The sequence below is a fragment of the Conger conger genome, chromosome 15, assembly GCF_963514075.1.
Source record: "Conger conger chromosome 15, fConCon1.1, whole genome shotgun sequence".
Taxonomy (NCBI): domain Eukaryota; kingdom Metazoa; phylum Chordata; class Actinopteri; order Anguilliformes; family Congridae; genus Conger; species Conger conger.
Window position 1 is genome coordinate 15,723,658 of NC_083774.1, and position 25,641 is coordinate 15,749,298.

Sequence of the window (25,641 nt, forward strand, 5' to 3'; positions counted from 1 at the left end):
CTGACCTGCTGAAAGCAGTTTAAAAGTGCATTTTATTATGCACCCCTCCCCCCTCCCCTTCATGGTAAATAAGGTTCCAGTATGTGCAGTCAGGACAGGAAGGTGCCCCGTCTGTAACATCACCCTTCACAGCCCAGCAGCATTTGGGGTAGCTTCAGCTCTGGGGCCAGTCGGAAGCTTTGCAGTTTATCGTTCACCCAGGCAGTGGTTGGCAGGGTGAGATAACGTGCACGTGTTGTGTACGAAAATATAATCACAAGGCCCCCCCCCCCCCCCCCCTCCCGGCTCGTGACCTTGGAACACTCTACACATCTCCAGCAGCAGGTTCAGCCAGAGATGAAGATAAGTGCAGGGTTTGGGGCCTCTGTGTACTCTGCAACCAAACCGGTGTTGAGCTGCAGCCACTCCCCTCCTGTAAGTCAGGGGTGTGCAACAGATTTTTGTCATTGAGGAGCAATTTACTTGTAGCTGAAACAAACAAAAAAAAACTGCACAAGGTACAACAGGCAAACAGGGCAAAGCATATTTTTAATAATGCAAGTGTGAGAGGCTGTAATTAATTTTAAAAATATACCAGCGTACAAAGGCTGTATGTCTTTACAGTTCATGTTATCAGCAACAAACTGGGTGCTTAAATGATCATTTGTACACCATCCGTGTCATGCGTAGCCACCCTCTCCAGCACCACGATGAACGCACTCCTTGTAACGCTTGCTTACAGTAAATGCTAATTGCTAAAAAGCTATTTGCGTGGATTTAATTGCACTTGACAGAATAGCCACCACCTCATAGATACATTGCAGTTGGTAATCAGTATTAATTATTGTGAGTTACTGCTTGACACAATGCACTGGCCTTCATCTATTCAGACATTTTGGGACTCATCCATTTAAGCTATATTTCTGCAAAGTGGCACGCAGGTGATCAGACCACTTTCAGTAAAGGAGAAATTGCCAGCATCAGGATTTCTGTGGCCATGCACACCATTGCAGTTAATTTCTCTGTAATCAATTGGTTGTGTAGTTTAAAGCCTTTAGCCATACAGTTATCTGAAGTCTGTATAATTGATCCCTTCTCATTTCTGTAGTGTGAACTGATATTTCATTTAGACCGAAATCATAACCCAGACTTAAGGCCACACAATCATCCCACAGAAGTTTATGATTGAGGGGAAAATTGTGCCAGATGTGTAAATTTGGATTTTGGATCGGGTGGGGGAGGTGGTTTGGGTTCTGCAGTGGAGTGAATTATTATGAAGGCGGAGAACGATTACATAACTCCAGGAAACTTGGACTCCTATTGAAATGAGCGGCCCGTGTCAGTCAGCAGTAAAATGGAAATGAAACGTGATCACAAAGGCAGCGAATCTCTGGAAGGAGCACACTTGTGGGCCTGGGGGGGGGGGGGGGGGGGAGAGGGAGAGGAAGAAAGTAGAAGTGTGTGGTGCTACTTCATTCCCAGGTGCATGATCTTCCTGTATGGCCCTGGTCCTCCCCACAGTCCCCTGAGAGAGACGGAGAAAATGTCACACCTCCGTTTCTCAAGCCGCTTCTCAGAGAGCACACTGGTGAAGTCCACAGCGGCCATTCATAAAGCACAGCAGTCTTATGAGAACAGACTTGCCACAGGAGGTAAGACACTGAGATGACTTTCTGGTTTAGAAACAATGGGAAAGGAAAATTACTTGATTTTACGACTGGGAAATAGCCAGCATACTCACTACACTTATGATCAGTAATTTCTTAAAAAAATATTCCTGATTTTAAAAACTGCAACTGTCCAGCACTGAAACTAAATTTATCACATGACCTTTCACTACCAATGGCCATCTTATGAATTTTGCAGGGTCGTCTGTAAGCTGTGGTGATGGTTCTCTGAGTAGCACCTGTTTAAGTGCTCTACATTCCTGCATCAAAAGCAGGCTTTGTGTGTGTGTGTGTGTGTGTATATAGCTACATTATGTCACGCTTTGCTTACTTTAGCAGGCCGTGCCAGTACAGATGTGGCATCATGTCGGCTTTCATGTGGTACATGATCCTGCTCTCTTTGCTCTGGTCCACAGGGAAGGTCTCCAGTGGCTGGCCATCATAGTCGAACTCTGCCAGGATCACCGTTTTGTAGCTGGTAACCAACGGGCAGGAGGTGTAGCCATCATACTGCCAAAAGACAGAACACGCAAGCATGTCCGATTCAGTTCTGCACTGTATTGCCATTTAGATAAATAATAATTGTAATATTTTTTAGATGTGCATTCACAAAGAACACACAATGAGGCCAACTCACCTTTTTGTCCGGCTTGTCTTTTTTCATCACCTTTGAGATGGTCCTGTCCAGCACACCTGACTGTGCAGCTGGGGTGGGGATTTAACAAAACAAAAGTTAAATGCATTAGTTTATGCCTCTGCCAAAAAAGGAGCTGCTTCTAGAACAAGTGCAGATATTATCAGGCCATAAAATGGCAGAGAAATCCAATTGAAATAATGGTATGCATAATCAAGAAAAAGCATGAATTAGGAATAAGCAAATGATCCATTTGTCATACTGTATTGTGATCATTCTGGGGGGTTAGACACAGTACATCCACTTGACCCAGACTGGTACTAAATTATCCTTTGAAATGCACTGTACACTTTGGCCTGCAATACTACTATCTGTAGCTGAACTATTTCCAGACTGTCGGTTAAACTATTTAAAGCCATTGGGCACTGTGTCGAGTCAAACATGGCTTTAACATATCTGTGTTTTGGTTACCTGTGTTACAGCTAAAGCCTGTCATAAATTAGCCGAATTTGTTGGTTATTTGGAAGCGCTTTGTTTCAGCATGTCTCATTTTTTTACATGTAGAATATGATATGACAACATGCTGAAATTGTTGAAGGTGCTTTGGTGGGCGCTGCTAGGCTTGTTGCAATTCAATCTTCGTCAAGAATTCCTGGAGCCATTTTTAGCTGCACACACAGATAACATGAGGCGTTGCAAATGACTTGCATGAAATAAATAAATAATTTGACAACTATTGGTCTTTCTTACTGAAGCAATCTTTCCAGCAGAACACAGGAATATACTTTTATCTTCAGGGTCTAAACTCTGTATATATGGAAATCGGCACTAAAACTTGAAACTAAAACACTAAAACTTGAATTTGAATTGATCTGAAAGACACATAAAGGGGAGTGTTTGAATACAACACAGGTTCTGGGTGATTCAACACCAACTCTATACCTGGAATTGGAATTTGTAAAAATGCTCATTTGTATGGGGGATGGATGCAAAATCACCAAACACTGAAAAGTTATCATGAAATTGTGTTCTCTTACTCTGCAGAAAAATGATACCATCTCTCACTCCTCTATCCCAAAGCTATGCTATCAGAGACCAATGATTATTTACAGTACCACACATTCATAGTTCTCCTGTTGCACCCAATGCATGACCTTCATCAATTTGTTTAGTTTTTTTTTGTTTTGAAATCTGAAAACTCTGTAATGTGCAAATGTTCTAGGTCAGCGTGTGCAAACTCTATTCAACACCCTGACCTCACTGTAAAATTCCTTTCTTCTGGCCCAGGCAGTCTTAACTGCAGCCCATATTGTCTGAGTAGCACACATGAATTCTCAAGATAAGCAGTTATGTAACTTTGACTTCAGGCCCTCCCTCTTTCTCCCGAAACAGAAAAAAAGAAAAAAAAGAAAAAAGTTGTTCAGTGGCTTTTTGGCTGCCTGCCCGACTCGGGGCCTCTCCTGTGGTGTCGACCAGGCCTGCCGCACCCCCCCAGGCCCTCCTCACCCACTGCAGCAGCTGTCTTGGATGTGGGCAGATTGGTGCAGTCTCCGATACCAAACACGTTGGGGTAGGTCTTATGCTGCAGAGTGTCCTTGTCAATGTCCAGCCACCCATTTGGGTCAGACAGCACATTTCCCTTCAGAACGTCTGGGGGACCCATTGGCGGGGAGACGTGAAGCATTTCATACTAAAAAAAAAAAAAAAAAACATTTAAAATATGGATTTTATTTAAAAATTTAAAATAAAACCATACATATATCAGGGTCAGGGTTATATTGCCTCAGACTGTAGTTTTACAGAGAAATATGCTGCATATCAAGCCAAGTGTGTGAGGTAGGGAAGTGACTTATGTAACTGAACCAACCACCATAACCTGAAAACCCCAGTGACGGGTAAGTTTAAACATGCAAAAAGGCATGTGGAGAGGTGACGTACAACCGACTGGTGGTGAAACAAGGATAACCGTTCATTTTCAAAAGTAGCTCTACGCATAACATCGGATGTACAAAAGGGTAGAGATCCAGATGGGCAACATGCAAATTGATTGCAGTAATAACTAGTCAAGCACTGTGTGGTTCCCGGCACATTTCAACCAATTTGAGTATAACAGCCAAATCTGCCCAATTTTGTAAAAGCAGTACAAATGATGCAGCTGGACCCACATCATGTGAAACCTGAGTGTCCGATTGAGGGGAACATTGTGTAATAATATTACCTGATTTTAGGAATGTGAAGGTTCTGTATGTGAAACCCAACACACGCTGACGGCAGTGTGGTGGTGGTGGTCATGGGAGGGTTCGGTTATCATTCGGGCCTCAGCTGTTGAATTGAACCCGAGCTACGAGGTTCTCTGGTATTGCTTTGAGTGCAATTTTTACATTTGCATCCCCACAATATACTGGGTGGGAGATTGTATAGGAATTCGGCTTCATGCATTTCATCTCATTCCCACCATCTGACACACAGGTTTCAGCCCGCATCTCTGCTTGCCTGAGTGACATCCACAGCTGGATGGACAACCACCCTCTAAAGCTCAACCCAGGCAAGACTGAAATGATCTTCCTTCCTGCTCTGACCTCTCCCCATCTGGATCTCTCCATTTCCCTAGGGTATACTTCACTGGCCCCAACACCCTGTGCAAGGAACCTCGGCGTGGTGACGGACAACAGACTGTCCCCTCTCAGAGAACATTGCGGCGGTGACCCGGTCATGCAGGTTCTTCCTATACAACATCCGGAGAATCCGCCCCTTTCTCACCCCCTACTCGACCCAGCTCCTGGTCCAAGCGATGGTTTTGTCCCGCCTGGACTACCGCAACTCCCTCTTGGCTGGCCTCCCAGCATCCGCCATCAGACCCCTCCAACTTATCCAGAATGCAGCAGCTCGTCTGGTCTTCAACCTTCCCAAACACTCGCATGTCACCCCCCTGCTTACTTCCCTCCACTGACTGCATGTCATGGCTTGCATCAAATTCAAAACATTGGTACCAGCCTTCCAAGCAGTTAAGGGGTCAGCCCCAGCTTACCTCCAAAAGACCCTACGTCTGCCAGACCTCTTCGTTTGGCCATCACAGGCCGCCTGGTGCCACCCCCTCACCAAATTTCCATCTCCTGCTGACGACTACCGTCTGTTCTGGCTCCACAGTGGTGGAACGAACTCCCCGTGGAAGTCAGAACTGTATAATCTCTTGCCATCTTCAAGTCGCACCTCTTCAATCTGCACCTCTCCCTGTCCCTCCCTACCTCCCTGTAAACCTTAACTGTTGTCTTTACCTGTGTTATTTACTTGTGTATTAGGATGATACCTTTACTAGTTTTGTTTGGCTACGTAAGCAGTTTATTCTTACATTTGCGTGTTGCGGTATTACAATTAAAATAAATATATAAATAAAAAATATGATGATGAAATAGGCCCTCGTCCTTATCCTTGTTGTACAGGTAGCAGTTGAAATTGTACTTCCCTCTAGGGTCTTTCAGTGCACTTATCCCTGGTTATGGGTATGCACTTTGCACTTCGTTGTACGTCGCTCTGGATAAGAGCATCTGCCAAATGGCATTAATGTAATGTAATGTTTTGTGTTTATAATTGCAAGTGGACTCAATTCTTCAGAGGCCCACTCAGCTCTGATGCTAGCGAATGGTAGCTGTCTTACATCAGCACTACAGATGTAGCTGCTTTACAGATCAAGTTTTTATCTCACAGCGCTCACTGTCCAGAACTAGCTAGCAAACTTTTCTGACATGGCATTCATTGATCACCATCTGGACTGTGCCTGTCCCATCAGTGTTTGATATCAAATGGGTTAGAGCAGGTAGATCTGCCGGGAGACAATCCTGTTCCGGGAGATATACCTACTGTAGGTTTTCATTCCAACAAAGCAGACCTCAGTCAACAGCTAGGGATCACATTGAGCTGCTAATTGGTAGAATCAGGTGTGTGAAATGAGGGAATAAAAACCAACAGGACAGTATATCTCCAGGAACAGGTTTGGACAGCAGGATAACTGAGGTAGGGTATAAACTCATGAGAAATACTCAACATGAAGGGAGCCATGATTTAGTGTAAAGAGCTGTGGCAGGAGACAGCTATTACATAAGACAACTATTGGCCCTATTTCTACAGATTAGCCAGGTCAATTCAAAAGGTAGAGGGTGTTTGTGCCTAAAAACCCCATACCGAACATTGGTGGTTCCTTTGTTAGTCTAACTTTGTGCCTTGGGGGTGCCAGTGTCACTCTAAATCCTGCCCATGCAATGTCTACCTGGTATTAAGTCCATGGACAAGGGGACTAGAATCACCTGACCAATCTACAGTCCAGTTTTTATCTATGTGGTTACTTCTAGCACTTGGAACTGAACTTCCCTCTAGGGCAGGGGTCGGCAACCCTGGTCCTGGAGAACCGCAGGGTGTGCTGGCTTTCGTCTCCACCTTAAAATAAGCAACCGATTCAGACCCAAGAAACCAGGTGAGGTGAGTTAACTGTGAAATCAACGGCTTTCATTGATCAATTAATGCCAAGTAACAACGAAAGCCAGCACACCCTGCGGCTCTCCAGGACCAGGGTTGCCGACCCCTGCTCTAAGGTCTTTCAGCGTTCTTGTCCCTGGTTATGTTTACGAACTTTGTTGTGTCTCACTCTGGATAAATGTGTCTGTGAAGGGCCTATGAAGTAGTGTAATGTAGAATGAAGTTGTTACGGCACCTCCAAAGCACGGCTGTGGAGAAGTGAGACTCTTGAGTGGGCCCAGGCTACCTGACGCTGGCATGGCAGGGGATGTGTGGCTGATAAGAAGAGACCTCTGGAGGCCTCATGGTCTTTAAGTAGAGACAGGTTTTATGTTAGGTGTTTTGCAGCTATTGTCCTCCAGAAACATATTTAGGGTGATGTGGAAAGCAGACTGCTGAGACGACCTATAGACTGGGTTTGAGGATCCCACAAGAGCCAAACTACACAGTACGTGATATATCATCCAAGATGTTCTCTCTTTCTGGCATGTGGTTCGCAGGAGGTTTTGGCCACTGGAGAGATGATGGAGATGTGTCTGAAAAAGGCAACTCCAGCTGTGAAGGCCGGGCTGAAGACAAAGTGTATGTTTATGAAAAGCGAATCTGTCGGATTCACTTTCAGAATTTTCTTCCTTCCTTCGTTCCGTTATGTAATGAAGCGCAGTAACATCATCGAGGCGAGGCGCGCACTGGCTCCTCAATTAGCCTGAGCTCAGTTCCGCTCTCTGAGTCATGTTTATTTCTGCTTCTTCTCAAACCCTGGCATGCTTCTTTTTATTTTTTAATTATCAGGCATATTTTATCCATATAATTACAGGATTACAACAAACAAGGGTGATGAGGTAAGCCAGGAAGCGTTTCCATGGCACTTCTGCACTCATGGTGAACCCAAGACCCCGTCTACTCTAGTCTACCTTGATAGCTGTTTGGCATTATGTAAGGGAATGCACCATGACCATAATTACAGTGTCTGCAGGGGAAAAACCAGGGTACAACCTCAGGGCTTGGTCATTCTCTGTTTGTCCAAAGGGAAAGTTTTAAATGACCTGTTTCTGATTATGTAAGGCTCTCTCTCTCGCTCTCTCTCGCTCTCTCGCTCGCTCACTCATTCCAAAACCGAGTCTCATCTTCTCCGGTTTGTGAGTCTCATAGAGCCTTATTGTATTCCTGTTACGTAATCACTTGGCCAGACATTTTGTTGTGGGAAATTAATACTAAAGGACCTTTTGCCAAACAATTTCTGGTTATATTCATAAGATCCATAAGTCCTCCACAGCAAAAAAGTTAAATAATGTTACTGTTCCCGACAGTTATTTTGATTACATGATTCACAGTGAAAGAACTTGCAGGGACACAAATAGGAAGTCAGGTGACTGAAGTGATGCAGCTATGTGGAAATGTGGTCACAAAGAGTTTTTTTTTTTTTTTTTTTTTTTTGAAGAGAGGTCAAAATAATTCTGTTTGTCCTCCTCCCCTACCTCACAGCAGCAAGTCACTGTGTACTTGGACAGGAAGACCGGCCTCCACCAAAACATCTGCGGTTTGTTGTTCCTGTTTTGCCTAATTCCAAATGGAGAATGGGACGGGGGCGGCTTCAGACTAGAGTGGTGGGCAATACTTACGTCATAAACCACCGTTTCCCCGGGGCTGTCGAGCTTTTCGAACACCGCCTCCCGCTTTTCGGGCCGGACCTCGATCAGGTTGTGCCGGAGGTTGACGTTCAGGTCCCTGCTCTTCACTATCTCCCACAGTGAGTCGGCATATTTTTTCACCCCAAACAGCACTGGCAGGGAAGTGTTGAATATGATGTTGGCTTTGGACCGCTTTCCCGTCTATTTGAGAAGGGCAAGAATAGTGGTGATTTTGAGGTGAGAAAATTAAGTTTATTATACCCTTTCCCTGCACAGATTCCATAATTTCATCTCATTTCAACCTTGCTTCAGCACATCACTTTAGTCATATTAATATGAAACCAGGGCATGTTTTCCTAAAATATATCAGAACAAAGAAAGGTAGAGGGCACCACGGTGTTAGGTTTGCGATGTTAACTTGAGACAGAATTATCCTTGGCGTATAAATGTGTGAACGAATGGTAATGTTGATGTGATGGATTGGCAAGTGATGGATTGGTGACCTGTCCAGGGTGCATTCCTGCCTTTCACTCAATGTCTGCAAGGATAGAACCCCCCACCCCCACCTCAGACAATCCTGAACAAGAGTAGGTTGTTTAGAAAATGGAAAATGGTCAAGTTGAATGATAGGAACAAACCATTTAACTCAAATTAGCTAGTCTATTGTATAGTGTGACTGTTTCACTGTAGAATAGAGGCATATCCCCTACATTTTCTTGCCAATTAATGTAGGCGATATGGCTAGACCATCCTTCTACAACATTCAGAGAGATCCAGAAAGATCTTTCCCTCTAGGGTCTTTTAGCACACTTATCCCTGGTTATGGGTATGCACTTTGCACTTTGTTGTACGTTGCTCTGGATAAGAGCATCTGCCAAATGCCATTAACGTAACGTAATGTAATGTAATGTAAAGATCTGAGTGCCCCCCCCCCCCCCCCCCTGTCATTGACAACTGTCATTGCTAGTGTAGGGGGTGAACTAAACCTTTTTGGTCAATTGAGATGACCGTTTGTAACACAGAGAGTCGGGCCATTGCATGTGTGGCGTTGTGCGTTTCGAGTGTGATGCCCAACCTTTCGGAAGTAGGAATCCGAGAGGTACATGATCTTCTGGGGTGCACCTGCGCACTTCACGGGGGTGTTGGGGAAGGAGAAAATGGCATTTCCCTCCTTGAAGTCCTGGAGGGCTTTCCAAGTCTTTTCCACCGTCTTTACGGAGTAGTTTGAACCTATTTTCGGGTGTTCAAAAGCCTCTGGGAGCCCTTTGATCTGTCAGATTACATTCAGACAAATACAGTGTCACTGCAATACTCACTGAAACATTTCATTTCTAAGAAAAAAAATACTGACTGATTGAAACAAAGTAAATTCAAACATTTTAGTGTGACCTACCTCCAACAAAAGTGGCCATGAGGATTCAAAGTGGGCCTTTTCCTTTTGATTTTGTGATTACTATTTCTCTAACCATTTCATCAAAAATAAATGTGATTTGAATTAAAACAACATTACAAAATGAGTGGCGGCACGGATGGTGCAGTGGGTAGCACTGCTGCCTCACAGCAAGGAGGTCCTGGGTTCAAATCCCCGTCGGCCGGGGCCTCTCTGTGCAGAGTTTGCATGTTCTCCCCGTGTCTGCGTGGGTTTCCTCCGGGTACTCCGGTTTCCTCCCACAGTCCAAAGACGTGCACGTTAGGCTAATTGGAGAGTCTAAATTGCCCGTAGGTATGAGTGTGTGAGTGAATGGTGTGTGTGCCCTGCGATAGACTGGCGACCTGTCCAGGGTGTATTCCTGCCTTTCGCCCAATGTATGCTGGGATAGGCTAATGGATGGATGGATGGATTACAAAATGAAAATCAATTGTTATTTTCTTCACGTCTTCAGTCATTTTTACAGAGCATTGCTGCCCCCCTGTGTCAAATTACTCAAAATACACTTTACCTACTCCAAAACCCAGACTTCTGCTCCTTGTAAACTAAACTTCTCATGATATATATATATATATATATATATAATCCTTTAAACTGATGTTGGAAACAAACAAATGGTGGCCAGTGCAAGAATGAGTGGGAAAACATATGAACATGCATGTACTGCACATACACACATCTGTTTTTTTGACAGCACATCACCTTTTCATAGTGAAGTTGAAGACCCAGGGCCACAATCAGATATTCGTAAGAGATCTGCAAAGAAAGCTCCACGTGAACAACAACAACAAGTGCACCAGTCATGGAAGGCAGACCTGATTCAGATGAAGACACTTTTGGTGAACCGAATTTTTAAATGAACCGAAAGGCGAACCAGCTGCAAATGAACTCGGTCTTTTTTTATCATTCACATTATACATTATTCTCATTATAAGTGGGCCATTTTTCACAATGCACAAATTAAGTGGAAATCGGAAAAGAACCACAAATTAACTGGACTGTTTTTTTGACATGTTCGCAAATGCACAAAAATCACAAGAGTCATCTGTCCTGAGTCCACTTGAGAAGCTGAAATGAACCAAGTGTGAAAACACCCTTAACCCTCAACTAGCAGATTTGAATGCACCCGAGTAACCAGTAGAGGCCGCTAGTAAGTGATGAGACGATACATTTTTTTTTCCCGGCGTGATTTTGGGCGTTTCCGTCAGCAGTGATCAATACAAAGAATTTGGTCAAACATGGGGCATGTCATTATGGTGATAGGGTGATGTTATTTATTAAGGGATTCTCTTCTGCCAGATAAAGACTATCTTTCTGAATTTGCGACCATCCCATACCTCCTTCCCATCGTCCGTGCGAACAGTGTTCTTGTCTGGATTGATCTCCTGGACCCTGGATTTGATCCACTTCACCCCAGATGGCATCACATTGGCAGTGGGTCGCCCCGACGACCTGACTGTCTTTGCACCAGCACCAACCAAAGTCCAGATTGGCTGGTAATAGTGGGTCTAAAAAGGCAGAACACATCAAAATCTTTACATACGTCTCATTTAGGACCCCAGGAAGACTAGCTGATTGCTATGGCATTATAAAAAAACAATAAACAACTTGGGCATGTGATATTATAATTTAACATCTGCTTTCAGAAAAGTGGTGACGCATAGCTACAATTAAAGTTAACTGACCAGTTTAAAAACTACCTCAGTTCACTGTGGTAGTCGAACACATCTAATTCAACCGTGTTTGTCTTGAAAGTGTTTAAATGGAACTGATCCTCTGAGAAGGAGGACTCTTTGCAAGTGTGACACCTGTTGATTCCTCCACCATGAAGCACAGCCATTGTTACGTTGGGTGCTTAGTGTGGTACCATTCACACTTCCTCGACAATAACCATTTGTGCTTCGCGTGTTACTCTATCTTACTTTCCCCAGATTTATGTAGAAAACATTCAAAGGATAAATGGCAACCGAAGGCAGGTGCAGCTCAAAATGGCTTTCGCAGGACGCTTGCCTCACTTGGCTCCACTACTGCCACGTTACCGGCGCCGACCTTCCTCTTCATACGTGCGCTCATCGTGATGCCCCCGCTTCCGCCCCCCAGGACGAGGAACTTATAATGTCCCCCGGAGGAGCTCGAGTAGCTCCTGATGTGTAGCTGCGCCACATCAAACACACCGCGACCATGTCCCCAGGCGCGCAGGACCGAAACAGCCATGATGTCTGTGCAGTAAGTCCCGATAATTCAGTCTAGAAGTAAACAAACGAACAAACATTTGTTTTATTTTAATGAGAAAATGCAACTTTCGTGGACATAGAAACGATTTCCAACTATCGTGGCTTTGCTTATCTTCCCAACGATACGATTAGCAGAGTCAATGTTTACTGTAGCCTACATGCCGGGACATTTGAGAAACATAAGAAACACGCGTTGCGTTGACTTAGGCGTGCGAAGAGTCAAATGCAGTGAACGCTCCGTGGAATATTCTTTTGCTTACTAGGTAGCCTAACGTTCGAGAAAAATACGCACTACCTCAGCAGTCTATTTAATGATGCGCAGGTTGAAATGTGACGTGAGGGAGACGACACTTCCTAAATATTTTGTATTCACTAGCGACAAATGACTAGTTGTCAAAGACTCGAGAACATTTAAAGTCACTCGAGAACATTTAAGGTACACTGCTTCATAAGCACGGGCGACTACTCGGATAAGATGTCTAAAGTTACTAATCCGTGTTATTTATAATTAGTTCGTTTGTTACAACGCTAAAACCCCCAAAGAGCAGAATAACAGGTTAGTAGCCAATACTTATTGCCCTACTTACTTTATAATAGCCCGCAACACATACATTTAATGAATCATGTGCGAATGAAGTTTAACTTCGTTTTCAAAGCCATACAGTATTTGCACACGAACCGTTGCTGACGTACACGATAACCAACATTATAGCCTGTTTATTCGGCTACAGATTACAAGATAACTGACATTATAGGCTGTTTATATGGCCACAAACTACTCTAGGCGTGCTGAACAGTGTTTCTAACTTAGGCTGTATATGCTACGTTAACTACGCTACCTCACACGTCGTAGAACAATTCTTGTCATCCAAGGGAGAACACAAGGTCGGTAAATGTCAAAAGAACAGAGCTTAGCTGAGACGACTCACCCAAAATACGCGGTCGGACCTGTACAGTTACGCTTCGAGGTGTGACTTGAGCGAGCACTCGGTGTTGGGTCATTGCGCAAGAAAGATTAGGCGATATGTCAGAATCGCATTTTTAGCCGTTCACTTTGTGTTCGACCGGTTAGCCTATAGCTTTACTCAATACGTTTTCCTCAATAAACAGTTTTCTGGTTGCTCAACCAACTTTTATTTATGATATTGTGAAATAAAAACGTTGCGTATTTGCCAAGCCTATTGTTTGCACGTATCCTCCCATTTTTTTTATTGCCTCCACCGGTCGGTTTTTTTTAAAGGTAACGTTGGGCTATAGGCTATGTTATCTTATTTTATTGGGGAAAACCCGGAGAATAAATCGCAAGATATACGTTTAAAAAACATGTATCGTTTTTTCTTTTGACATTCATACAGTAATAAGGCATGGCCTACTTTGCCTTGGCCATCTTTTAACGAGTGATTTTGTTTTCACGTATCCGTGTGTTGCATTATTATCAGGCAGTAACCCACATCCTGAGGACGACAGAAGAGTCAATGCTGACCTTAGCTGAACCCTGGCTTTTTCTCAGAAAAGCCCTAATGGTTCTCTCTTTGTACAAACAGGAGCCAGTGGAAGTAGGCTAACTATGATAACATGGCCTATCACCGTTCTGAACATTGTCAAGGATATTATTTGTTTGTTCGTTTGTGTGCCTGTCAGTTGGGATTAATTAATTGAAGAATCCTTTAAGAATATTACGTGCTTTTTTCGAATTCACGAGTTACCTTTAGGCTAAATCGTTCTCTTGAATTGACTAAATGAAAACATATAGCCTTCCTAATAACGTTTGAAAAAACCGAAAGTAAACTGCCCCTTTAAAAAATAATTACGTTTCCATAACACAATCATTCCGGTAGGTGGCGGTGGTTCACAGAATAAATGAGGCTGTGGTTTGAGGCAAAGTTTACGCGTTAAAGATGATGAATAAATACTGGATTATTGTGAAGCCTTGAATATTAGTGAAATTTAACTTGTATGTAAGCTATGTATTTAAAAAAGCGAGACATTTGGAATATACCCCATGTACATGCATATTATGCATGTTTCCATGCAAAATTATATACTTGATGTAGCCTGCATATAGAACGATGTAAAGAAAGAAAAAACGAAACATTAAAAATGCCAAATAGCCTAAAATAATAGTAATTGGTGAGGGAAATATTAACGCGGTTGTTTTAGTTGCAATCGTGCGACAAGCATTGTGTGAATGCACTTGGATGTTTATCCTACATTGTAAGTCGCACATAACGTCTGCTGAATATAATAGGCTATGTATTGCAGCAAGTGACAAAGTCCTGGTTATAGGTACATTATTTATTTTTTGAGATAAGTGAACCTTTTTATTGAGAAGTGAACTGTCACTTTAGCCAAAACATTTTCTAATTAAATTCCAATGAATGCTCATTGTCCTTGGATTTCTTACCAGGAAATTCCGGTTCGATTACTGAAGGTGATCATTATTAATGCAAAGCAGGATCATTCAACTCCTTTGTGAGACGATTTAAATAAGATGGACTACACCCCTTGAAAAGTGAAATTTGGAACCTGCTTTTGTTTATTGTTTGCATAAGCCACACCCATTCCAAACATTTACATGTGTAGATCAGTTTCTGCCAGTCATTGTAAAAATAAACCCCGACGTACGCTCCTGAATAATAAATATGAATTGCATTTGGCACCCCATTTTCAATGGAAATGGTCGTAACTATATTATGAAGAGCATCATAAATCCATTTCATTTCAATTTTTAAAATAAATGTCTGCTCGGACTATTTACAAATGATTGTTGCAGGCCCTGTATTTAATTTAATGAAGGGCGAGGTCTTAAGATAAAAAGCGATGTATGCTGGAGCAAAGGGCACTTCATAAAAAATTCACTAGTTTCTTGGCAACGGAGATGTCTGGAGATTTTAGTTTTTCCAGCGAAGTGACAGAGGGAGCGATCAGTTCATAGCTCATTTAATTTCCGCAATTTTACCCTTGTTATTAACCCTGATGTTTACCAACCTGATGTGTTATAGAGAAGAACATTGTATCACCAGCTTTATTGTTTTAGTATGCATGTCTTTTAGGACAGTATTCAAGTTGTTTGTTATCTGTCCAAGGACAGAATAGTAGTCCTATACCTACATAAAATGTGCTGTTTTTTTAATATTGTGTTCATGGAATACTTACTGTAGCGGTGTTTGGATAGGACTGCTCAAATGTACTCAAATAACTCTTGTCTAACATGAAGAGAAAATTTTGCCAGAAGACAGACCCAGGTGAATGGACTCCAAACTTCCAGCCGCCTGTTCCATCTTTCTGGGTGTGGTTGCGTCTATCGTCAGCTCCTGCCATGCTTGCTGTGCATATTCTGCCCTCGTTGGCACAGTCTGCCTGCTGATTAAGTTTTTACCAATTTTTATGTATCCTGTATCAGAGCTGGAAAATCCATGTCCATAAAGTAAAAGTCCTCCCCCGTATTTTGACCCAATCACCAGAGATCAGTTAAATTGGAAAAACCGTTGCTACGGTTTCCGGGTTGAACGATATATTTCCTCCCAACGTTTTGCAACAGGCAGAGGTTTAAGGTATGTTTGCTCCTGTTTGGTGGGTGTGTCGGGGGTGTAACACAAATCAATGTGAACCTATGCTATGCTTTCAAGCCTGGAGAACGTAGAGAATGGCCTTCTCAGACACCAGAGTGGCAGTCCACCCACAGTTTGCAACAGGATGTTCAACGCGCAACCGTTTGCGTTTAAATAAACATTTTGCTCTGTTTTGTCGGTGCTGAACGTGACCCTGGATTTGCTCATTAGCGATTAGCGGAAGGTGTAAAGTCCTAATGAGGGGGGAAGTATAGTGAGCAGTTTAGAGAGACCGGGAGAAGCGTCTGTAGCTCCAGGATGTGTGGAGGTGTGGGCCAGGGGGGGAACAGGGCTGCAGCAGCTCTCAACCCCCAGGCATGGGACAGGGCTGGAGCAGTGCCTTCAAAATAAAAAGTTATTATATTATATATTATATACGACGGCCTGCAACATAGTGGTTAAGGTACATGACTGGTACCCACAAGGTTGGTGGTCCTATATCTCTGGTCTCGCCACAATAAGATCCGCACAGCCATTGAGCCCTTGAGCCCTTGAGCAAGGCCCTTAACCCTGCATTGCTCCAGGGGAGGATTGTCTCCTGCTTAGTCTAATCAACTGTCCATCGCTCTGGATAAGAGCATCTGCCTAATGCCATTAATGTAATGTAATGTAATATAAACACATAAAATAATGATTTTGGGGACATTTGACTTAAATAGTAATAGTAATATTGATGATTGTGATTGACCCTCATTGAGTCTAGGTTCATATAGGGGACAGAAATTTAAATACATTTTTACTCTTTATCCCCTGATCTGCAATGTCTGCTGCCACTGATTACATCGCAGCTCACACAGAACTGGAACTGGAGGAAGACACTCAGCAGATTAATCATTACTAAATCCTCCCACCTCCCACATGACTACAGTGTCTGTGTGTGTGCCTGCCGCGGAATATACTGTAGCCTGCTGGTGGCGTTCACTATCAGGTAATATCTGCATTATCAGGCTTATATTAGGCATTATATTAATTTGCCTTTTATTGATATAATATAAATTAATATGAGGTCATCACATCAATACTGAGGAAGGATTATAATCCAATTTGGGAATGTTCTTAGCCAGAGGTGAGGTCAGAAAGTAAAAATCCTGCCATGTGTTTCTTCCACCCATAATCTCTGCCATCTGATTTCACAGATTACTCCTACCTCCTGTCTGAAGTAGTGTGTTAATTATCAAATTGAGGTGATTAGAACAGCATATGGGGGAGGACTTTAACTTCCTAAACCTGGCTTTTCCACCTCTTGGCACTATTGTTCATGCAAATGAACACTCCTACATTGAGAGAACAAGTCCTACAAGCCAATCTGGATGAGTGAATGTCAGGTAATAAATTATTTGGTTCTTCTACTTTATATGACATATTTAAAAACAATAAACCTTCTGCTAAAGATATTGTGAGATGGTTTCAAAGGTCCCATATTGTGGACCATGACATTTCCCTTGCCATGTGGTTTATAAAGAAGTTGAATGTGCTATAAAAAACATGAAGTATCTAAATGCAGTCGCCTAATATATCCACACAATCCGTATGAAGAAAATGTGCATTTAAACAAGCCATTTGGACTGTGAAATTATGACATCACAAAGATACGTTCAGTTCAGCAGGGCCCACCTTGCAGCTGGAGCAAATCCACACTTTGCACAGACAGCTCAGTTTGTTGGAGCTTGCCAGCCAATGAGAACAAAGCTTCGTTGATATCAATGAACCATAAAGAAACGGTCTCTAAAACAGCCTATTCTTGGTAAAGCTCATGAGAGGCTGGAGAGTGGACATGTAAAACTGTATACATTTGTTTTGGTTCTTAATTCTACAATGTCTGCCAGGACCTAAAATAAAACACTGGGTAGGTGTACAATATGGGACCTTTAAGTGTCCTCCAACCACACAAACGGTGTGCCCTTAGTGTTGCAATGGGAAGCTCAGTCATTCCCTGCCCAATGTGACTTACTGGATAACACCCAGCAGTGTTTTCTGGTTTATATAAAATTAAACAATACTCTGAATTAAATATATACCAGAGACAAGCATGGCCTGAAATAAACTGACCTTGGTCAGAATGTAATGTAAGCAAAATACAATGTCGCTATATGGCCATTATATGTTTACATTGTATATTGCGTATTGGTTATATGGTTACATATGTATCCAGCTGGTTGTATGCCTCGACTATAATAAGTTAAACTTAATTTAAAACAGGCTGCTATAAAGATCAGGGGTTGCAACATAATGAAATGACAGTTAACTGTGTATGTGTCCGTGTGTGTGATAAAATAACGTCTCAAATGTGATGAGTGTTATCTCAGTGGGACTAGATAAAGGTTCAATCGAACAAAAGGTGTGTTTGTGAATTAGCATGTATGTGTACAGGTCGCACACAACAGGACAATCTTGTTCTGTAATTGTTTTGTGTTTCCGTCACATGCTGGGTTCCTGGCCAATGCGGAGAGGAGGGAGCCCAGCCCTAATGAGGAAGTGAACGGCATGGGTGTGGGTGTGGGTGAGGGGGGGGGACATGAGCCCCCCTGGCTTCCCTGGTCATGTGAGGAGTGTGTGGGTGACAGCTACAGGAAGTATCCATGTGAAACTGTGGTTCTGTGTCAGGCAGTCACGTACACAGTGGAGAACAATAAAGTCAGGGTTATATTTTAACATCCATCTGCCCTCCCTGTTGAACAAACATGTCTCACAGCAACCAGACCGGGCGTAATCTCTCTTTTGCTTACCATGTGAAATGCACTTTAGTAGTTAGCTTTGGCTGTTAAATGAGTAAATTGTATTGTTTTGCCACTAATGTGGTCCTTTTTATGTTGGGCCCTTGAAAATTAAATTAAAATGTTATTTGTATAGCGCTTTTCACAGCTGTCTGTCCCAAAGACACTTTACAGAATAACAGAAGGGAAGAAGGGAAAAAATTGGAAATACCAGCCCTAATCCCCCAAATGGCATTTGAGGTAGATAACTCCCTAGTAGGAGAAAAATCCTCAAACAGAGGCGAGCAAAAACTCCCCGAATGGATAAAACCGCAGGTGGAACCTGGCTATAGGGGGATGCCCATCATGGCTGATAGATCGAGATGGTAACAGTTCAGGTATTAAACTAGAAACTAGAAACTAGAAAGTCCACATGGTTGGATGTAAAGTATGCGTGCTTGGATTTTGCACAGATCCATGATCTTCATGAGATTTATGCATTTCATAAGGCTCCCGTTTCCTGTTCGTAGACCGCACAGTGCAATGAAAACCCAAATTGTTTCATTTTCTGTGAGGTCTGAATTCTGTTTTCCAAAGCGCGTAACTCTTTCAATCAAAAAAGGCTTATCTTTTTACAAGTATCCACTCTATGATCATTCATGGGCAAATCCTCTTATAATTTTGCATTTTAAATACTTGGTACCTCAATACTTAATATTTATTTACTTTTATTCAGAACATATGCACAACTTTCTTAAATTTAAATTGATTCACTACAGTGCTAGACAGAATTTTAACCTTAACTTCATAATCTGTATTTCTGACCAGTTCCTGGCAACCCAGATATTTAGTTTTACCTCTAGTTCTACTCATCAGCGTGTGCCCATTTGGTTGATTGTACAGTATAATGCTTTTTATGGCGGAGAGTTTCCAGCCATTATAGCTCTTAACACGGTACTCTAATGGGCAATAAGTGGATTGTTGAATGTTGAATGTTTGCGTAATGTAAGGCAGAACACGGAGAGATGGAAAGAGTGCACCAGACTTGTACAAGAAGGTTGCAGCTTCAAATTTCTGGCAGTGGACCTGAATGTTCCTCCTCAAATAGTGTCCAGAGTAAATCGCTGTGTGAAAGTAACTCATCCTGAATGAGAAAATATCTGAGTGTGGTGTTTTTGCAGCTGTCCAGACACAAAGAAAACAAAGGAACCATTCCAAGCCTGCCTGAGTATGGCGATGAGTGTGTGGCCCAGTGATTTTTGCATGTACTGTAGAGGCAGAGAGGGACAGGGTTTCATGGTGCTGATGGATTGGGTCTGTCTGCAGTCATGTGCCTGGCTGTCGGAGCAGCAGCACGTAGGGCCCTGGTCAGTACATGACCGGCGACACGCCAGGGCGGGGTATTTATGTGACGACCACATACGGGCGACGTGTCCAATGCTCTGCTGCAGTGAGGCCTGAAAAATAAGGGTTCGATCCTGGAGGCAGGGGGGTGAGGGAGGAGAGGGAAAGGCACTCGTTGTGAGGTCACGAGTGTCAAACCACCGCAGGGAACTGATTGACAATCATTGATTTCATTTTCTGTGCCTGTGTGTGTGTGTGTGTGTGTGTGTGTGTGTGTGTGTCACCACTTGTAACCAGGATTTACCGACTGAACCAATCAGACCAAAAGGGAATTTAGATTTTTTTGAACCAATCAAAATGCCCTTGATTAGTTAAATCAGGCGTGTGAGTTCCTGGTTACAACAAATACCTTCTGGCGAGTGGGTTCCACAAACCTTCTGGGTACCAGTCAAGCAACTTAGCAACTAGGCTATTGGCTGTCCCTTGCATTCAAAGCAATGGAGTGACAGCCATTTTCATTGTCCTCCACGAAGTCGGCCACCAGACCTCACAAGTAACACTGGCTTTAAAGTAATCAAAGCCCTGGTCAAAAAAGCACAGGATTACTGCTTAAAGCCGGGTAGACGTGCCGTAGCGAGGTCGCTGTGCGATCGAGATGGAGGAACATTTAGAAGAGGTGCCCCTAGTGGTAATTAGGGGGACCGAAAACACCCACCCCATCTCTTTCTTGTGAACAGAACCGCAAGATAAGTGTTAACTCGAGCCTCAAGCTGCACTGAGCCGACGCCAATCATTTAAACTTCATATATTGCCTCCAGTGATTGTTGCCATGCAAACTCAACTTTGAGTGTGGGGGAAAAGACATTATTGCCAAAAATAGGGTTTCAAAAGTAACACTTTATTTACAATCATATATACAATCCAGAGAATCAAATGCTTTTTTAAAACTTTCACCAGCACTTTCCGTTAATTTCGCGCCGTGGTGCAGCTCTGTTTCATAGGGGCGCAAACAGTAGGGCTTTCTAAGGGCGGATGATTTTGGGGGCGTCCTTTCGGTCCAGGACGCACGACAGTTCCAGCGGGTGATCAGACCCCTCCAGTGGAACAGAAGCATTTCCGCACACTGAATGCGAGAGACCCGAGTCTGTGCAGAGATGATTCTGTTAGACTGGCAGGGGGTTAGAGGGGTGCGTGGCCCGGCCCGGGCGGGGGAGATTGATGGGATGGGTCGGGGATGGGGGGGTTAGGGCAGAGACTTCACTTTGTCATACTCTTCAGGAGCTGAAGCTCCTCCACTGGCTTCCACTGCTGGTTTATCGTGATGAGCTGCAGAAGAGGGATAAAAGTCATCTCAGGAATCCTGTGATGACAGTCTCCACAAGTCCTTAATTTCCCATTTTCGTTTTCATAAACACAAGCGACTGTCAACGTGTGATTTAACTCCCTTCCCGTCCGAACGTGACATTCGGCTAAATGCCATCCTCAAAACGGCAATACTAATGCAATGTCACGACAATGTTTTGAAGACATTGTACGAGAAAAAATAAAATAAATCTGAATCTCTATCCCGGATACTGTCACTGATGTTAAAAACAGACTTTATCTCGCATTGTCCGTGTAAGGAAACGCATCCATATCTGGAGGAAGGAAACTGTAAACACACCTTCTGAGGCTTCGATGGGTCGAGCTGCTCCCATGGTTCTGGATTCTCCGTCTTGTTTAATCTATAAAGATTAAAGAATAATATGGTGATTATGAAGCCTATTACTAGCCTATGTGCGTTACATTAAAAGGCCTACGATAACTAACCAACTAATCAGATCTAACGAATTTGCCTACAAAACTTTATCCCCTAATCTTCCCCTTATAACCTTCGGCGAGAAACCGATAATCTATAACTGATAATCCTCACGAAAATACGGAAACCTAACGCACATAAACATCACCATAGCTGTTATTCTTAATTTGTTCGAATTATTCTTTATGCTACTTTTACTTTGTATATATATATATTGCATAAAACATGTTTTTGTAGAAAATGTAATGTCAAAAAAATAAAACTAATACTTACATGACATCTGATTTCGTGAATAAGAAATAAATAGAGGCAGTCGTGGCACCTGCCGCTGCGAACCCCATGAATCCGATCAGAGGAATTAACTGTGAAACAAGTATTTTATTTGTCACACAGCAAAGGTATTTGAAGTTCACTTCAAAAGGAAAATTACCAATTAAGAAGTATTACATTTGAACGCGTGATATTAATAATAAATAAATCAGACTTACTTCTTTCCTCTTTCTCAACATTTGAAAGAATCCAGACATTTTTGATAACCTTCCCCTGTGGTCGCTAAAAATAAAACGTAGCCTATATCGAGACAAAAAAAGCATAATAAGCATGAGCATTTCGTTGGTGTATTTGTAAATACAATACAATATATGATTAAACTTTAAGTAGAATTCTGCAGTCACCAGAGATTGAAGAAGTTACCTGTGCGATGCTCGAAGCGCCTCTGTTCGCTCACATATCCTCCCCTGTTAATGTACTGTAGGTGACACGAGTTCTGCGGCACGTAGACACGCATGATGTCAAGTATCGAAATCTATCAGAGGAAACTGATTCACAGTTAGAATTTCCTTAGTTGCGCTTCCATCACATCCACCTTGTGTTTTAGGTGATAGCCCCCCCTAGTGCTATCAACAAGAAACTGCCAAATCCATTCCTGGAAACTAAGTTCCCCACCTGCTGCCTTTTTCATATACCACACCCTTTCTTGAACAGCCAAATACTTGGATTTGAAATATTTTCAAAGACCTTGTAAAAAGGCTGCTGGTATTTTCATGTTGAATGACTTTCCTTTGAACATTTTCCCACTTACCCCCCAAAAAATGTCCACCATTGGTGGGGTATGAATCTCAAGTATCTATGCATGTATCAATGCAATCAAATACTTTGTATTGCCTCGCTATGCAAAGAACCTGGGTGTGGTCCTGAATGATTACTTCTAGAAGAATATTGCGGCAACATACACGGTCCTACAGATTCCTTCTGTACAACATCAGGAGAATTTGACCACATACTCCACCCAGCCACACGTCCAGGACATGATAATCTCCCTTTAAGATGACTGCAGCTCCCTCCATGCAAGCCTCCCAGCCTGTGCCTTTCAGCCCCTCACTCCACTGGCTGCTGTTTGCCTCCAGGGACCCCCTTCCTATCCACAGGACCTAATTAAACCACACACCCCAGCTCGACCACTCTGCTCTGCTACAAGACAGCCCCTTCCTAGCCACAGGACCTAATTAAACCACACACCCCAGCTGAACCACTCCACTCAGCTGCAAGACAGCTTCCTATCCACAGGACCTAATTAAACCACACACCCCATCTCAACCACTCCCCTCTGATGCAGTAGGGCCACTTCCACCTTGTGCCATCCCTGTGAATCGAATGCTGAGCTTCTCCATGTTGGCTCCCCAGTGGTGGAGTGACCTCCCTGTTCCTTTAACTGCTTATACAGTGCCCATTTCCGCCATGGTCTGAAGACACATCTCTTCACGGCTATGGATAAAATGATACTTTATGTGAATTGGATGACCTTGGACCTGGATTTTCCAATGACCTTGCCGTATGCACTTTACTGAACTATCAGAATGTATAAAATGTAAGCCACATACACGTGTGTCTGACAAACACATGAATAATCCTGCTGAAATGTACTAAAGAGCATGTCACCACGAGAGGACTTAGCCTTAGACACCAGTTGTTGTCATGGTAATGTAACTCTTTTTTTCCCCCCACTTGGCTTGTGCTGATAAGACCACACTCACAGCTGAACTCTCCATTTCCCACACAGCTGTAATCAGATTTGCTCTGACAGATGAGGCTGTTTAATCCAGCTGATTCATTTTTTTGCCATTTCCAAATCTGATCAGCAGAATTGTTACAGTTATCTGGAAGTATCGTGGCTCCCCCTAAATGTTTAGGGGGACGGCTCTGATTGATCTGTTCTACTGCGTGAACTGTATTTGACTTGGTAAATGGTAAATGGTTGGCATTTATATAGCGCCTTTATCCAAAGCGCTGTACAATTGATGCTTCTCATTCACTCATTCATACACACACTCACACACCAACAGCGATTGGCTGCCTTGCAAGGCACCGACCAGCTCGTCAGGAGCGATTGGGGGTTAGGTGTATAATGTTTATAATAATAATATTTAGGTTATTTTGCTTTTGTATTGTGCACATTGTTGATCGTTGGTTGGATAATTTGTGAGATTGTAAAATGGGCGTATATGACGACTTTTTGGCTGCTCCATCGGAGAGCTTGTTGGTAGCGTTGACTAAAGAGCAGCTGGTAAATGTGGCAGATCATTATCTAAAAATTTACGCTTCTAAAAGGTGCTAAGAATGACCAGTTAGTAGACTTCATTCGTGATCGTTTGAAGGAAAAGCAGGTGTTGCCTGGGGCTACTCCTGTAGAGCCTACCCCACCAACGCCATTGCTAGACCTTCCTGTTCCAATTGAACCATCGCCAAAAATGAATTAACTTTTGATCAACAAAAACAACTTTTGCAAATGCAATTAGACCAAAATAAATTAGAAATGGAGCAAAAGTTATTAGAGATGGAAAAAGAGAGGGAACAAAAGAAATGGGAGTTGGAACAAAGGAAAATAGAGACTCTTGAAAGAGAAAAAGATCGAATGCTTGAAATGGAACGACTTAGACATGTGGAGCGTGAGCAAGAACAGGCTCGAGAGCTTGAACGCACCAGGCTTAAGCTGCTGGCTGAGGGTAGAGCCAGTGGAGATTCCGCTCAGCGATCAGGTTTAGGGAGTATGATTAAGTTTCTTCCAAAGTTTACGAACGTGATCCAGACGTTTTTTTCTCTTTATTTGAAAATGTTGCTGGCCATAAAAATTGGAGTAATGAGGATAAGACTCTGCTTTTACAGACTGTACTAATTGGCCGCGCATAAGAGGCGTTTGTGGCATTGTCTTTTGCGGATAGAAAAAGTTATGAAAAAGTTAGAGGCAGTGTTGAAATGTTATGAACTGGTTCCCGAAGCTTATCGACAACGTTTTCGCAATTGGAAGAAGTCGGAAAAGCAAACCCACCCTGAGGTGGCCAGAGAGCTCACAAATTTTTTCCAACGCTGGCTCACTGCGGAGGGTGTTGAGGTGTTTGATGACTTGTGCGAATTAATGAACAGTTTAAAAACATTGCCTGAGCGCATTACTATGTATCTGAACGAACATAAGGTGAAGACAGCTGCCGAGGCTGCTGTCCTCGCTGATGGTTATATGTTGAAGCATAAAAATCATATAGGCGTAAGAGACTCTTCTCCGCGATATGACAATCGCAGAGAATACCGCTCTGTTCGTGGAAATACGGGTCCTCCTGGGAGGTCCGATCCGGTGCCTCATAACAAAACTGACAACAAAAGTGATGCTGACAATAAATGCAATTATTGTTTTGAAGTGGGCCATTGGAAAAGGGAATGTCCAGCCTTGAGTGCTCGTAAGAAGAATAGCCCTGTAGCTGTTACTAGCAAAATCAAGGATGTTGGCTGTGCGTCTTCGATTCATGCCTCGCATTTGCAGTCTAATGTGGTTCAGTTAAATGGTGCGAAGACTGATTTCGAGCATTCTAAGGTACCGCATAAAGGCGGAAATGTGATGAAAAGATCGGATGATGAACCTAAGGCAACAACCATGTATAATTATGCTCCTTTTATAACAGAGGGTTTCGTGTCCATAGTCGGAGATGCTCGTAGGGTACCAGTTAAAATACTGCGTGATACAGGAGCATCAGAGAGTTTCGTATGTCAATCGGCCTTGCCTTTCTCCGCTTTATCTGACACGGGGAGTTTTGTTCTGATTCGGGGAATTGGGCTTCAGCCGC

The 25,641-nt window shown here is 43.0% G+C and overlaps 2 protein-coding genes across 4 annotated transcripts; both read right to left on the bottom strand.

The window, feature by feature from the left end:
• Positions 1–509: 509 nt before the first annotated feature.
• On the bottom strand, positions 510–13,264 carry sqor (sulfide quinone oxidoreductase). Of its 2 annotated transcripts, none has more exons than XM_061221560.1 (10): positions 13,013–13,264; positions 11,860–12,095; positions 11,187–11,357; positions 10,552–10,605; positions 9,496–9,690; positions 8,412–8,621; positions 3,787–3,970; positions 2,284–2,351; positions 1,978–2,156; positions 510–1,504 (listed from the first exon to the last, which is right to left on the bottom strand). In XM_061221560.1, the coding sequence occupies exons 2-10, from the start codon at positions 12,061–12,063 to the stop codon at positions 1,447–1,449; spliced, it is 1,323 nt and encodes a 440-aa protein (XP_061077544.1). In that variant the 5' UTR covers positions 12,064–12,095; positions 13,013–13,264; the 3' UTR covers positions 510–1,446. The 2 variants fall into 2 exon arrangements, with proteins under 2 accessions (XP_061077544.1, XP_061077545.1); XM_061221561.1 differs by lacking the exon at positions 13,013–13,264 and adding an exon at positions 12,923–13,008.
• A 7,344-nt stretch (positions 13,265–20,608) lies between these two features.
• Positions 20,609–22,905, bottom strand: c15h15orf48 (chromosome 15 C15orf48 homolog). Of its 2 annotated transcripts, XM_061222653.1 has the most exons (6): positions 22,813–22,905; positions 22,204–22,334; positions 22,018–22,099; positions 21,803–21,891; positions 21,395–21,455; positions 20,609–21,057 (listed from the first exon to the last, which is right to left on the bottom strand). In XM_061222653.1, the coding sequence occupies exons 1-6, from the start codon at positions 22,873–22,875 to the stop codon at positions 20,989–20,991; spliced, it is 495 nt and encodes a 164-aa protein (XP_061078637.1). In that variant the 5' UTR covers positions 22,876–22,905; the 3' UTR covers positions 20,609–20,988. The 2 variants fall into 2 exon arrangements, with proteins under 2 accessions (XP_061078637.1, XP_061078638.1); XM_061222654.1 differs by lacking the exon at positions 22,813–22,905 and having other exon boundaries at positions 22,223–22,299.
• Positions 22,906–25,641: the final 2,736 nt, after the last annotated feature.

Excerpts from the sequence above, each read along its gene's own strand:
- sqor (XM_061221560.1), bottom strand. The coding sequence starts at position 12,063 with ATGGCTGTTTCGGTCCTGCGCGCCTGGGGACATGGTCGCGGTGTGTTT. Across the intron at positions 11,358-11,859 it reads CAGTAGTGGAGCCAAGTGAG|ACCCACTATTACCAGCCAAT; the intron begins GCAAGCGTCCTG and ends CTGCCTTTTTAG. Across the intron at positions 3,971-8,411 it reads GGGAAACGGTGGTTTATGAC|TATGAAATGCTTCACGTCTC; the intron begins GTAAGTATTGCC and ends TTTTTTTTTTAG.
- c15h15orf48 (XM_061222653.1), bottom strand. The coding sequence starts at position 22,875 with ATGGAGGGAGCTGCAGTCATCTTAAAGGGAGATTATCATGTCCTGGAC. Across the intron at positions 22,335-22,812 it reads TGGACGTGTGGCTGGGTGGA|ATTTCGATACTTGACATCAT; the intron begins GTATGTGGTCAA and ends TTCCTCTGATAG. Across the intron at positions 21,058-21,394 it reads ACCCATCGAAGCCTCAGAAG|CTCATCACGATAAACCAGCA; the intron begins GTGTGTTTACAG and ends CCTCTTCTGCAG.